Source organism: Melozone crissalis, unplaced genomic scaffold (genome assembly GCF_028551555.1).
Source record: "Melozone crissalis strain CALT ecotype California unplaced genomic scaffold, PUWL_Pcris_2 ptg000006l_1, whole genome shotgun sequence".
In the NCBI taxonomy this organism is placed as follows: domain Eukaryota; kingdom Metazoa; phylum Chordata; class Aves; order Passeriformes; family Passerellidae; genus Melozone; species Melozone crissalis.
Genome location: NW_026535784.1, coordinates 20,535,431 through 20,548,476, shown reverse-complemented (window position 1 = coordinate 20,548,476; position 13,046 = coordinate 20,535,431). Strand labels below are relative to the sequence as shown.

The 13,046-nt window shown below is 40.5% G+C and overlaps 1 protein-coding gene across 1 annotated transcript in view; it reads left to right on the top strand.

Annotated features, from left to right (window-relative positions):
- The first annotated feature begins 824 nt into the window (after window positions 1-824).
- Window positions 825-13,046, top strand: part of TEC (tec protein tyrosine kinase) — a 28,420-nt gene continuing 16,198 nt past the window's right edge. Inside the window, exon 1 of the mRNA XM_054294331.1 lies at window positions 825-962. Within this exon, the coding sequence (XP_054150306.1) occupies window positions 825-962 (138 nt within the window). The remainder of the gene's footprint in view (window positions 963-13,046) is intronic.

Sequence of the window (13,046 nt, the reverse complement as noted above, 5' to 3'; positions counted from 1 at the left end):
GAAACTTTTTTGGGACGGGAGGAGAAGGGGCAGACACTGATCTCTTCTCCCTTGTGACCAGTGACAGGACCCAAGGGAATGGCCTGAAGTTGTGTCAGGAGAGGTTTAGGCTGGATATCAGAAAAATATTCTTCACTTAGAAGATGGTTTGGTACTGGGACAGGCTCTCCAGAGAAATGATCACAGCACCAAGCCTGACAGTTGAAGGAACATTTGGACCATGCTCTCAGATAAATGATGGGATGCTTGGAGCTGTCCTGTTCTGGGCCAGGAGTTTGACTTCCATGATCCCTGTAGGTCTCTTCCATGCAGGATAATCTATGATTCTATGATCTTCAATTTTGTGTATAGAACTCTTTTGCAAATGACATTTATACATGCACAATTAGCATTTGAAATTAAATTAGCAATTACAACTTCTATACAGGTTAGAAACTTCTGTACAGGTTTGAGGTGAAGAGCAGTTGTGCACTGCTGCTTGCCTGGAGCACATTTCAGACTTCTCACCCATATTCTCTGTGACACAGGCTGCAGTGTACCTGATTTCATCCCAGTCACGTACAGCTTTGGGCTTCCTGGGAATGTGCCAGTGCAGCCCTCAGCTGAGCAAAGCCTGAACTTTTTAGTCTAATAATTAACTTTTGTAAACTTCCATGTGAGCTCCAGCTTTCTGTATATTCAGGCAGTTTCGTTTATAAGTAGAAGCTCTTTTTGTTGCAGAAGTCTCCAATTCTGTGATCCTCCTAAGATCTGGTAATGTTTTATTCCTCATCTTCACAGGAACTGATGTTCAATGGCTAGAAGAGAGCTGACAAGTGGCTGAAATGAATACGACTACTATCCTACAAGAGATTTTGATTAAAAGATCGCAGCAGAAGAAGAGGACTTCTCCCTTGAACTACAAAGAGAGACTTTTTGTGCTTACAAAGTCTATGCTAACATACTATGAAGGTCGAGCGGAGGTAGGAGACACAGATTGCCTTTGTTCCTTTTTGCTTTTGTACCACACTGGCTTTTTTTCCTACTGTATGTCATACTATCAAGAGCTGATCAGGGAAATGGTCTTTAGTGGCTGTGAACATGAGCTGGCACTTCTCTTATTTATAATGCAAGCTGGCAGAGGTGTAGGTAACTTACCTGGCAGTCAGTGTGAATTGGTTCTCAATAGGAGAAGTAGTGTATAGCCAGCATTTAGAGGTCGTCATAAATGACATAAAACAGCATTTAGAGGTGGTCATCAAAGCTGATTTCTTTCTCTCTCCAGAGAGGTGAAAGATCACTGCTAGGATGAATTGGGGAAAAGGTAGAAAAAGTTGCAATTGCAGTTTCTTGTAGCCATGGGTACTGTGAAGGCCATTACATTAACATCTAGCAATTAACTGCATTTGAACAGGAGAAAGATCATTTGATAGGAGCAGTGCATTGCAGACCAAGTTCAGCAGAGACAAGATCCATTAGAGTGGATCATGCAGCCTGGTGATTGAAATGAAGCTGGAAGCAGTTTATCTTTGACCATACAAGCAACTCATCCAGATTACCACTTTCTGTGTAAATTCAGTTACTCAGAAAGTCATTGGTGTAAACCATGCAAATCCTCAGATCAGCATTTTTCCAAATAATCTTCAGACTCAGTTTCTTCACTGTCACCTGCCCCCAGAGTATAGGTCACCTGCCCTGTCATATCCTCAGTGCTCAGGGTGAGATTTTTTTCCCCAGGTCATCTGCCCTGTCATATCCTCAGTGCTGGGGGTGAGATTTTCCACTTAAGTGAGGCTACTTTCCATGTTTGTCACAATGCTGAAGAGGATTAAAATGACTGCAGTAGCTTGTGAAACATGTTGTATACCTTGGGAAGCCATTTAACACATAAAGCTTAATGGAGGGAACCCTGCAACCTCTTGTCTTGGCTCTCTTACCTGTACTAAAAGAAGAGGGTAGAGGAGAGCTAAGGCTTGCTAAGCATGTTTCTCTGCCAGATGTTATGGTTGCACGAGAACTGAGCTCACTTACCCCGCTGCAAGATACTCACAGCACTTTGTTCTCTGAAAGTAGCTTGGACACAGTCAGGGATTAAGAACAAGACCACAGACCGAGGCTGCAGGGGGCCTCTGGAGGCTGTCTGATCCAAGCCCCCTATTCAAGCAAGGCCACACAGAGCTGGTTGCCAAGAGCCAGCTGGCTGTCAGATATCTCTGTCCAGCTGGCTGTTGAGTATCTCCACTGATGGAGTCCTCACAGCCTTGCTTGGCAATCTGTGCTAGGGCATGGTCACCCTCACAGTAAAAAAAGACCAACATTGTTTCCTGGTGTTCAGATGGAGCCTCTTGTCTTTCAGTTTGTGCCCACTGCCTCTGGCCCTGTCACTGGACACTGCTGGCAGTCTCCCAGCTCTGTCCTCTTTGCACATTCCTAGAGAATAAAGAGGTGGGGGCTAGGAAGTCCTCTGAAATATGTCTTACCTGCTTATCCCATGTCTTACATTCAGATCAAATAGAAATGTGACAAACAGGTTTTGCAGGTCTAGTTGTCAACCTTTAAGAAGTTACCATTTCCAGCTTCCCCTCTTCCAGTCTTCCCCTTCCAGTTTTCCCTTTGCCCTGCAGGTTAATGTCCTCTGGCTAAAATGCTTTTCCGGGAGACTGACTTGTGGATCTCTCTGAGAGGGGGTTTAAACTGTCAGTTTCATCTGCAGTGAGATTGAACAGGGCAGCCCATAGTGCCATCAGCTGAGGATGCAGTAACTTCTTAAAAAATTTCTGCCTCAGATACAGCCAGTTGGGCTGAAAATATGCGTTATGCCTATGCTATGCCATCAGTTTGCTGCTGAAAAAGGCCATTTTATCCCTCTCCTAGACCTCCTAGACTCCCCTACTCACTTGAATTCATACTGGTCCTTCTTGGAATCCATATTACTCTGAAAAAATTTGCTAACCATGGAATCATAGAATGTCCTGGGTCAGGAAGGACCTTGAAGTTCATCCAGTTCGAGCCCCTCTGAACCTGGGCAGAGATACTTTCCACTAGCCCAGATTTGTCAGAACTCCATCCAACCTAGAGCACTTCTAGGGATGGGGCACCCACCACCTCTGTGGGCAGCCTGTTCCAGTGCCTCACCACCCTTACAGTAAAGAATGATTTCTAGAAATGTGATCTCAGCCTACTCTTAGTTGGAAGCCATTCCCCACTGTCCTGTCACTACCTGCCCTTGGAAACAGTTACTGTCTTACTTGCTGTCTCCCTTCGGGTGCTGGAAGGCTGCAGTTAGGTCAGCAGAAAGATATTGGATCTGGTTTTATTTTTGCTGGATCAGTGTTCTGCTGGATTAGCACGCTGCATGACTGGGTGCAGGACCTAACAAGTGCCAGAGGCCGTGCCAGGTGGTGGAGGAGAACAAGATGCTCCAACTGTTGACATCAGCAGGTTGTTAGACTGGCTCAGCCATAATGCATTACTTTCCAGCCTCAAACCATTTTCATTTTCACTGTTCCTCTCATTTTAGATTCTTTTAAACATTAATCAGCATTTTATTTTATTAGCAATGTTGTCTGAAAATAGTGAGCTCTGATCTTAAAGGGGCGTACTGAATACTTTTATCTCTTTAAAAAAACCACAACTGTAAGACTAAGATCTCTGTGGCACAGTTATTCCTTAATGTTTCTGGAGAACTTTAATGGCAAAGATGTTTGTGGGTTTAATTATTTGTTTTATTATTGTTTGGGTTTTTTTAAAGCCAATTGTGGTGGCTATAAATATGTAAGCTGCATATTCTGGCTAATTTATACGAAGAGAAAAATGTTATTAGCCATCAAGATAATTCTGCCCCCTCTGAATAACTGGGGGTTTGTTGCTGAAATAAATGTGACTCCTGTGTATGCTGGTTGAATTTAAAGACTTGACAGATGAAAGGATAGGTACAGACTGATTTAATTTTGGGCTTGGCAGTATTCAAAGTCCAGATTGGTAAAATAAGCATGGAAATCCCAAGCCAAGAGGATCTCACACCCTCATTTTAATCCCACTACTGCAGTGGTAGCAGTCTGCCAAGGGTGTCGAGTTCTGCTCCTCTAGGCAAGTGTGCAATTCCCAGTTTGATTGTTGGCCAATCTGAAATATTTTCTTGTTTTCTTCCATTTTAACTTTTATGGAAGTTCAGTAGAGAGAGTTCAAGAAAAACCCGGGATTTGTGGGCACGTGAATAATCATACCACTTCTTTTTTAAAACAAGACTGAAGTAAATCTTGTTAACCAGATTAGTCAATACTCAGAGTGTGGGCAGGTTGGGATTATTAATAAAGTGACAGAATTAGACATTTTGTATGTCTGGTGACAGAAGTGGAACATTTATGACAACAAAAAGCAGTCAACCACAGCAAATAGTATTCATGTAAATGCTGCTGAGAGATTTAATTGTTCTGTGCAGCCAGAAGTGGAGCATCTCTGGCTCTTTGAACAGAAACTGCACGTTATAGACATCACACTTCTCTGTTTTTTCCTGTCCTGTGTACTGAAAAAGTCCCATTTACCTTACTTGGAGCAATAAATGATTATCTCCTAAACATAACTACTAACAACAGGCTAAAATCTTGGTTTAGCTTGCTTATTACTGGTTTAAATCTTTCTATACCTGCTCTCAAGCAGATCAGGCCTCCTGCCATGGCACAATGGCAGTGCAGGCCTGCAGTGAAGCTGGAACTGCCCTGCTGCCATGAGAAGGAGAAATACAGTTTATTTTTATAAAGTGATATATTATATCACTTAAAGATACTGCTCTGCTGTAAGTCATGGAGCAGGTGCATGAGCTATTGATGGAGCACAGCTACAGAATCAGTGAAGAGGCTGCATTTCAAGGCTGGTTTCAAAACACAAAAGCCTGAGGAAGGAGAATCCTGGTTTGGGTCACCTGTGAAAAGCTCTACAATTATGATTGATACCATGGGAAACTTACTTTGCATAGGAAGCCCATGGGGCCTTGGCTTTTACTCATTACCTTCTGGGCATGATGCTGTTGGATAAAAAATGTAGAAGAAGTATCACCTTTAGGTTTTTTAAAAAGATGGACATTAAGAAGCTATTAAGAAGCTTGAAAATAAAAATACATCAGGAACCAATGTGCCTTAAGTGTCATGGAGATAGCTTTTTAATGTCAGAAAAGAGAAATAGTCTGTTTAAGCTGGGATGTGTTCTGGTTTTGTCTTTTTTTCTTGGTCATAAATTCTGAGAATTAGTAAGTGGAGCTGTTGGGGAAATGGCATCATTGCACTATTATGCAATATTGGACCAACAATGATTATAAGCAAATGAAAAGGCTGAGCTAATGTTGTTTCTTGAAGCTCCTAATGGCTTATCAGCTGTCATTGTTGGAAAGAGTATTTTCTGTATGTTTTCCTAATGTTGCAAAAGTGGCTGTTGAAATCTGAATGTGATGTGGTCCATTTACAATGAAGACAAAAATTCACTGTAGTAAAATATAACTGCATTGGTCTTCAAGGACAGAGTACTTTCATGACTGTATAAAAGTAGAGTAGAAGTAAAATATCTTCCTATTCTGAGCATGAGGATGTACTGTAAAGTACATTTTGGTGGTTATGCTGCAGTCAGAAAGACTTGAGATATGTACAGTGTTCTCAAACATGTATGGTAGACTTACCAAGGCAGCTTTAAACAAATTTATGTAGACAGTAGTAACTAGTTTGAAGTGGGAGGTGGTGGCATTTTTTCACAAACTGGCCCTTGCTCTTGAGGGCTGCTGCACTATTCTTACTGGTGTCAGCTGGAATAATGGATTATAGTGTGACTTTGCTGGATAATCTGGTTGTATAGCAAAGGTAGTGTTTGTTTGTTTTAAATGAGGAAACACAAGCATGAAATATTTTATTAGGAAATCTCTTTTCAAGAGAGTAAGTGTGGTTTGAAAACTGAGGAAAATATTTCAGGTGTGCTTCTGGTCATTTTCCTGAACTATTTTCTTTCAAGAAATCAAAATATACTAGTCAGTTTTAAATTTATAAGTAAATTCAAGCAATTTTGAAATTATTTGACTTGCTTGAAAATCAAATATTTCATGCAGTGATTAAAAAAAATCTCATCCAGAACGGCTTTCTTTATTTTTGACCAGCAAAAATTTAGCTGGAGTTTTAGTATGAATTTTTCCAAATTGCTAATTTAATCTTGAATGTAGGAGGGTAGGTTTGAATTCCAAGGAGGCATTTGTGGAAATAATACCAGATATGCATGGCCCTAGGCAAGTTTAGCCATTTTCTGTCAAAAGTGAGCTCATATCTTGAATATTCAACTTAAATTTCCCTGGAATTTATTTTCAAAGGATTGATGCATTCTCACTTTCATCTGTTTCTGTTTGGAAAATCAAACCTTAAGTGTTTATCTAGGAGCCCACTGAAATTGTAAACACTTCAGTAAATATCAGCTGGACAGTGGAAAGGAGGACTCATTTTACCAGCATGCCTGGTGTCACACAGTTCGTGTGTCCCCCACACTCCTTTGGAGGCTGACTGCAAAGAACAGCATCCTTTATTCCTCTTGCGTTAGCCAAGACCACACAAAAATTGCATCCAAGCTACTGCATCCACCAGGGTTGGCCACCACCTTCTTGTGGTTTATTGGCTTTCTCCTTGTGTGCCAGTGAGTCTGGCTGCTGTGAATCATTTCTCAGCACACAGTGAGAAGATGTCTCTCCCTGGGCAGCTGGATGGCCTCAGCTGGGGCAGGCTTGCTGCTGCATTGCAGAACAGCCATGATAGCAAGTAACACCTACTGCACACAAGTTTTAGTTAGCTAGTACTGGCAGGGCATCCAGCTTGAACTTAAAAGTGCCACCAGACTAGAGGTTTTTGCTCTAGATGGCATTTTAGGCAAGGGAAATTCGTCATGATGAAGGAAAGAGAGTAAGTGTAGGTGTTAAAGTACTTCTTGCAGTGAAATAGTTGAAAAGGGCTGGTCTGTGCAAGTGAGATGTCCTACCAGTTTGTTGGTTTAAAAACTTTCACATTGATGTTTCTCATGAGTGTGGTGCTTCCAAAAGGCGACACAGATCTGGTCATAATTTAATCAATTCTTATCAATGTGTAAACTGTTAGTATCCTCATATATATTGAGCCTGTGCAATGTTCCCTTTCACCATGATATTTCTCTGTCACTCAACTTGTTTATCAGTGATACTCTCTAGTTTGAAAGTGTGCTGATGTGTGTGGTTTGGTTACTGTCCTCCCACACAGGGCACAGCATGCTTGAATTAACCTTTCCATCCCACTGCAGCTTGCACTGACCATGAATGTGAAGCTGACTATGAGCTTATGAACATTAAATTTCTTTATGCTTTGGCATCTTTATTTTTTGCTCACGTTTGCTGTATGGATGACAGTTCACAGCAATAAATAGTGTACATTGGATTTTGCATCTTCTAAAGGCATAGGCTAAATCCTGGTTCCTGTGGTTACCCTGCCTGTGTTTGGGTGGACAGGAGTCTGCAGTGCTAGAAGGGAGGAAGAGAAGGGGGCAGAGTTTGGGCTGCAGTGCCCACTGGCTCTGGAACTGCTGCACAGAAGATGTTGGAGTAGGCACATCACTTACCTGTTTATTAGTGTGCAGAAACCATTTCCTTCTACAGAGAAGGCAAATGATAGCTCCCTGAGGGAAAATGTTTAAGAGTCTGAATTTGGGAGCTGCAGAATGCTCCTGTCTTCAGTGGCATTTGCCATTAGAATCAGATTTCTGTGAAAACTTTCTTGTGTAAACAGGACTGTTAAAAATAATAAAACCCAACCAGAATATAAATGAAAAAAGCAGAATACAAACCTGAACGTTTTGGGGGGTTGCTCATTTTGAAAGTCTCTTCCTAAGGAAAAAAGGTCCTTCTGTGAGGGTTATGTTTGGTTCTTGTAATTTGAATATAGAGGAGACAGAAGCTACTGAAATTACAGTGGTGATATTTTAAGGAAGGAAAAATGAAGCTCTGGGGCCCACCCCGAAGCTGTAGGTTTCAGGGTAAAATTGTGTAGCTTCATTGCAACACTAATATTGTGCAAATACTTCATTTGGAACACAGCAACATTATAGAGTTCCAAAAAGCTGTGCTTCTTTCTGTACTTTTTAAATAGAAGATTAATTCATTCTACTGTTGTTTATTCCCATAGTACTTATCCTTTATAATTTTTTAAATAATTACCCTGATTTATGGGATTTCCTTAGTCATTGCATAGGTGATTTAATTATTTTATATAAATGAAAGCACAATTCAGTATTACAATGCTTCTGAAACCAGAGAATTTTTTAGTTCCAAGTCACAGGTCATAATGATAGAGCTTTCTTAAAGTACTTGTGAGTGAAAAGTGTTCAAGTTGGAGACATAATGTAAAGCTATTCATGTGAATGGGAGCAGCTTAACAGATCATGGGAATGCTCACTTCTAAAGGGCAATTCATAAAGAAACCTAGTTGTAAAAAAAAAATTGTTATGTTGTAGTAATGATTCCCTGTTTTCTATAACAGCTACTGAAAGAAAAGTCAGCTATAAAATGAGAATCTGCAGTAACTATCTTTCTACAAGAATTTTGATTTTTATGAGATGGAACAAATGAAATGTAGATGAAGTTGAGGAGCACAGATTGCAGTTGTTGAGATATAGAAAAGGCAGGAATGAGAACATTTACCTTATGACTGGACAGGAGTGGATGAGTCTTAAAGGTCTTAAGAAGGAAGAACTGGAAAATAGATTAGAGAAGGCTAGAGAAGTCCTAGTTTTTTAAAAAATGTGCAGAAGAGAAGCTGAGAAACTTTAATCTGTGAAGATAATTTAGAGAAAAATGCAAGAAAAACCAGGCTTGTTGAAGGTACCTAGAAGATGCAGAAATTGCACAACAGCCAACAAAGAAACACAACAAAATAAATAAACAAAACAAAATAATCTCCGATTTATCTATGTTCTGCTATGTGGTGACAAGTCTTGTGGATAGCAGAGAGCAGCAGAAATCCTGTTTTTTCATCCCAGTAAGGGTTTTTTGACACTGCTGAATGAGGCATTTTCATGTGTCAGCATTAGAAATTACCTATATAAACTTGTGTAAATCTGATTGCAGAGCACATGGGAAGCTGCTGCTGTGTTGAACAGGCATTGGTGGCTTGTTTCCAGATTGAGAGCCTGTCTTGAACGGGATGTCCTATTCTGCATTTTAGTATTTTCACTACTGATACTGTCGTTGGAATAGAAGCTTGTAGAGTTCTCAGATGAAATAAAACTTGAAGGAGCTGCAAGTGTTTTGACAAACAAGTCTAGAAATCCATGTGGTATATTTGGATTGGGTGTGTGGTGGGTTTAATTGTTTGCCTTTTCTTTTTATTTTGTAGAATACAATTCAGTGTGGACAAGTAAAAAGGCAGGAGTGCTGAAATGTTCAGATACAGCACAGCAATAAGTAGCCAAGAGTCAGGCTGTCCCTAGCAGGGCCTGGGGCCTGTAGTTGTGGACTCCATCACTTGGACCTTGAGAAAGTAGCTAAAGCAGCAAGCGCCTTGGCTGAGGGACCTCTTGGATCCTGTTTTGGGCTCTGGTCACTGGCCTGTGGTGCCTGTGGACTTGGGCTCTCCTCTCTGCATGGCTCAGACAGCATGGAGCTGAGTTTGGGCTTAATGCAAGGTGTCACTCACCCAGCAGCCAGAGGGAGAAAACAGGGCAGAAATGCTGCAGCTGGGCTGGGCAGACTAAGAGCTCTGTGTGTGTGGACTTCACAGAAAACCAAGAAGAGAAGACTTGTCTGAAAGAACCTGTAGAGGTATAGCAGTTACTTTGATAGCAGAAGGGTTGAAGGTTATTTAAGGCCTGATATGGATGGAGACCTGGCTGATTTATTATGTGTCCTTTACTTTTATGAGGTTGCAGCAATGTATCATAACTGCAGTTGTGCACGTTTTAATGGCTGCCTCTCCATTGCAGGAGAAGAGTGAATTAATTACAATAATTACAGATACTGCACTGTAGTCATGGTTAGGAAGTTGTATCAGTGCTATGACAGAGAATTTATTTTTGTGCTTTTCAGTCTCTCCAGTGCTGGTCATTGACATCTGCTTAGCAGCCAGGCCGTGGTAATGGATTCTCAGTTTCTTAATCTACAAGACAGGGTTTAAAACTTTCTTCTTCTTAATTATGTCTGTATTTTTTCCCCTTTAAATTCCTCTTTGTAGACAGATATTGGATCAGGTCAGACTAGATCAGAATAGTAATCACCTTTTATTTTCCTATCAATTCTAGCCACTTTCGAAAGGTAAATGAAAATACTTGATACTTGCTTTTCCTAATAATTTAAAAATATAATTGAAAGGAGAAGGGCATTCTTCAATGTATTTAACACACTGGAAAATGTAGGAATAGAAAATGTGGCCACCTAGCACCTAGTTATAGGAATTATATTGACATAATCTGTAATTGCTTGCCTCAAGAGGGAACTGCAGAAGTATTCAGTCAGTGCTTCTTATTAATAAATGGCAATATTATGAAAAGGAAAAAAACCCTGAAAGCCCAACCTCCCTCCCTGCAAAGAACCCAAAAATGAAAATACCCATACATTTGGCTCTGGAGCATATTCTATCAGAGCAGCTGTCTGTAGGCAGTGTTGGCTTAGCCAGGCTTTTTGTGGTTTTGCAAAGTTGAAGAGACACTCCATAAAAGGAGATAAAAGTGGTGCTGTGATGTGTTGCACTTGTGAGAACCCAAGCTCCATGGTCACATGCTGATGACCTCAGGATTTCCTATATGGGGGTAGGCATGGAAGAAAGAAATAATAAGTACTTCCAGGAAAGAGAGAAAGAGAGAGCATGGGGGAGACAAAAATCTAGATATTTCTTGCAGGCTGGGCTGACTTATGCATGTTTTCATTGAGGCTTTTTTTTCCAAATCTAACATCCTTTGTGTTGTTTAACACCCCCACATACACACATACTTCTGCAGGGGTAAACAGTGCAATATGTTCATCAGCAAAGAGGAAATACGCTGAAGAATTATTTTCATCTGATAGTGAGAATATGGGCTTCTGTAGCTGTAAAGCTTCTGTGTTTAGCAGAGGAGGAGTTCCAAATGTACAGAGGATCAGCTGTTTGATTGTACACTTATCTAACACTTGGGTATTTCTTGTCTTACTGTATTCTAAGATTATTTTTTTAAAGAATTGTGTAATCCTGTATTTGTTCCGTATCTGACAACATAGGTCTAGTGTTATGACTTCTTCATATTACTGTTTAATATGCTAAAATAAAGAGGAATAGCTTATTCTTTTGAGATTGTATGGAAACAAGACTTGGTCATACCCATTGTGAGCAAGGAGCAGGACTTCTAAAACTGTAAATCAATATTTTGAAACATAGGTAAATATGAAATGTGTACAGCATTTTGAAAAGCTTTGTATAATAGTTTCTGTATAGTCATTCCCTTTTGTTATTTTCAGAAAGAAGATACATTAAAAAGAAAACCCACACCAAAACCCCGACCTTTAGTGTCACTTTGAAGTACATATTTTACCTATTTTAGGTTTTCCTTATTGGGATTTAGTATTTTTATTCCTTTATTACTGTTCTAACCATATTTGCTTCTATAGGCCTCCCTCTAGAGGCATATATTTATCTTTAGTAAAGGAGCAGACCAGGTTTGATAGATCCCTGCGTTTCACTGACCTGTGATTCTTCCAATCCTCTCTGAATACTTGTATCCCATTCAGAGAGCATGCATGAATGTTCTGGTAAAATACTGCTACTTCTACAATAAATCTATCTTTTTTCTACTCTATTAGCCATCTTCCACCTAAAAAAAAAGAATCTCTCAAAATGTCCCTCTGCTTCCTACCCTTCAACATTGCATGATTAGCCATTGCACTAATTTTGTCTCTCTGTAGCTTTTGTTGTTGGATTTCTCAGGGCTGGCTCATTCCCACATCTCTACTTCCCAGCTGCTTCAGGGCTTGAGCTCTGCTTTGATTCTGCATTTCTGCACTTCATGTCTGCTGTACAGCTGGCTGTAGAGCCCATAGAACCGATTTGCCTGGAGAATAAATGCAACGCAGTTATGGTACGCAAGATGTCCTATTATTATAAAAGGAAATCATTTAGGTAAGGAGGAGAGAGAATTGCAGTGGTCTTTTTAGCATTTTTCTTGAGTCATTCTTTCCTGCTTCTGTGCACCATAGTTTATGTAATGAGTAATGGTCAGCTAAAACAGAGCTGCACACTTGGCATTAATAACTGTTGCTTCTGATGTAATCTGAAAACGTCTTGAGCAGTAGGTTTGTTTTTAATTTCAGATATGCAAGGGGGGTTTTAAATCTATAAAATATGCAAGAACAGAAGAATCTTCCCTGGCATTAGATTTAATAAGGTGGATTGCCTTGTAAGGTGGGTCAGCTTTGTGTTAGCTTAATTCAGCATCTTGTGATGAAGCAAACTGAGCCACCCTAAATCAAGACAGCATACAAAGGTAGGAATTAGGAAATACAATTACTAGAATGATGTGCTGTACACTAGGGGATTTCCTTTATGTTTTTCCCCCAAATGTTAGATGGTTATCTAGTTGGGTTCCAGTCCTTTGTCCTCCTGTCAGTGTCCTCTGAGTGAGCTCCCTGAATGCCAGAATTGACATGAAAATCTCTGAGCCCAGAAGGAGGGTGATTCAAGATAGAATAATAGTGTGTTCTTCTAAGGGATTTCTGTGATTCTGGACAAAAACCCCCTCCAATGTGTATTGTCTGTCTGTCCTGCAACCTCAGTTAACCAGTGGGTGGGATCCAAGCAGTATGGGCACCCCTCTGGACACAGAGAGCAGGGTAGATAACTTACAGGAGTGGTGTTTCTTCTTCTTTGCCTGTTGTTGTGCAAGAAAGAATCTGGGGAGGTGTCTTCAGCACAGTTATGTGGGTATTGAATTCTGGGGTTCATGAAAAGGCTGATCTTGTTTGGACCCTCCTGTTCGGCCTTGGCTAACCTGGCATCCCTGAAACTGCCAAGCAGCCACACAGTGACAAGGAGAGGGAGAGATAGTACTGGCTGTTCTGC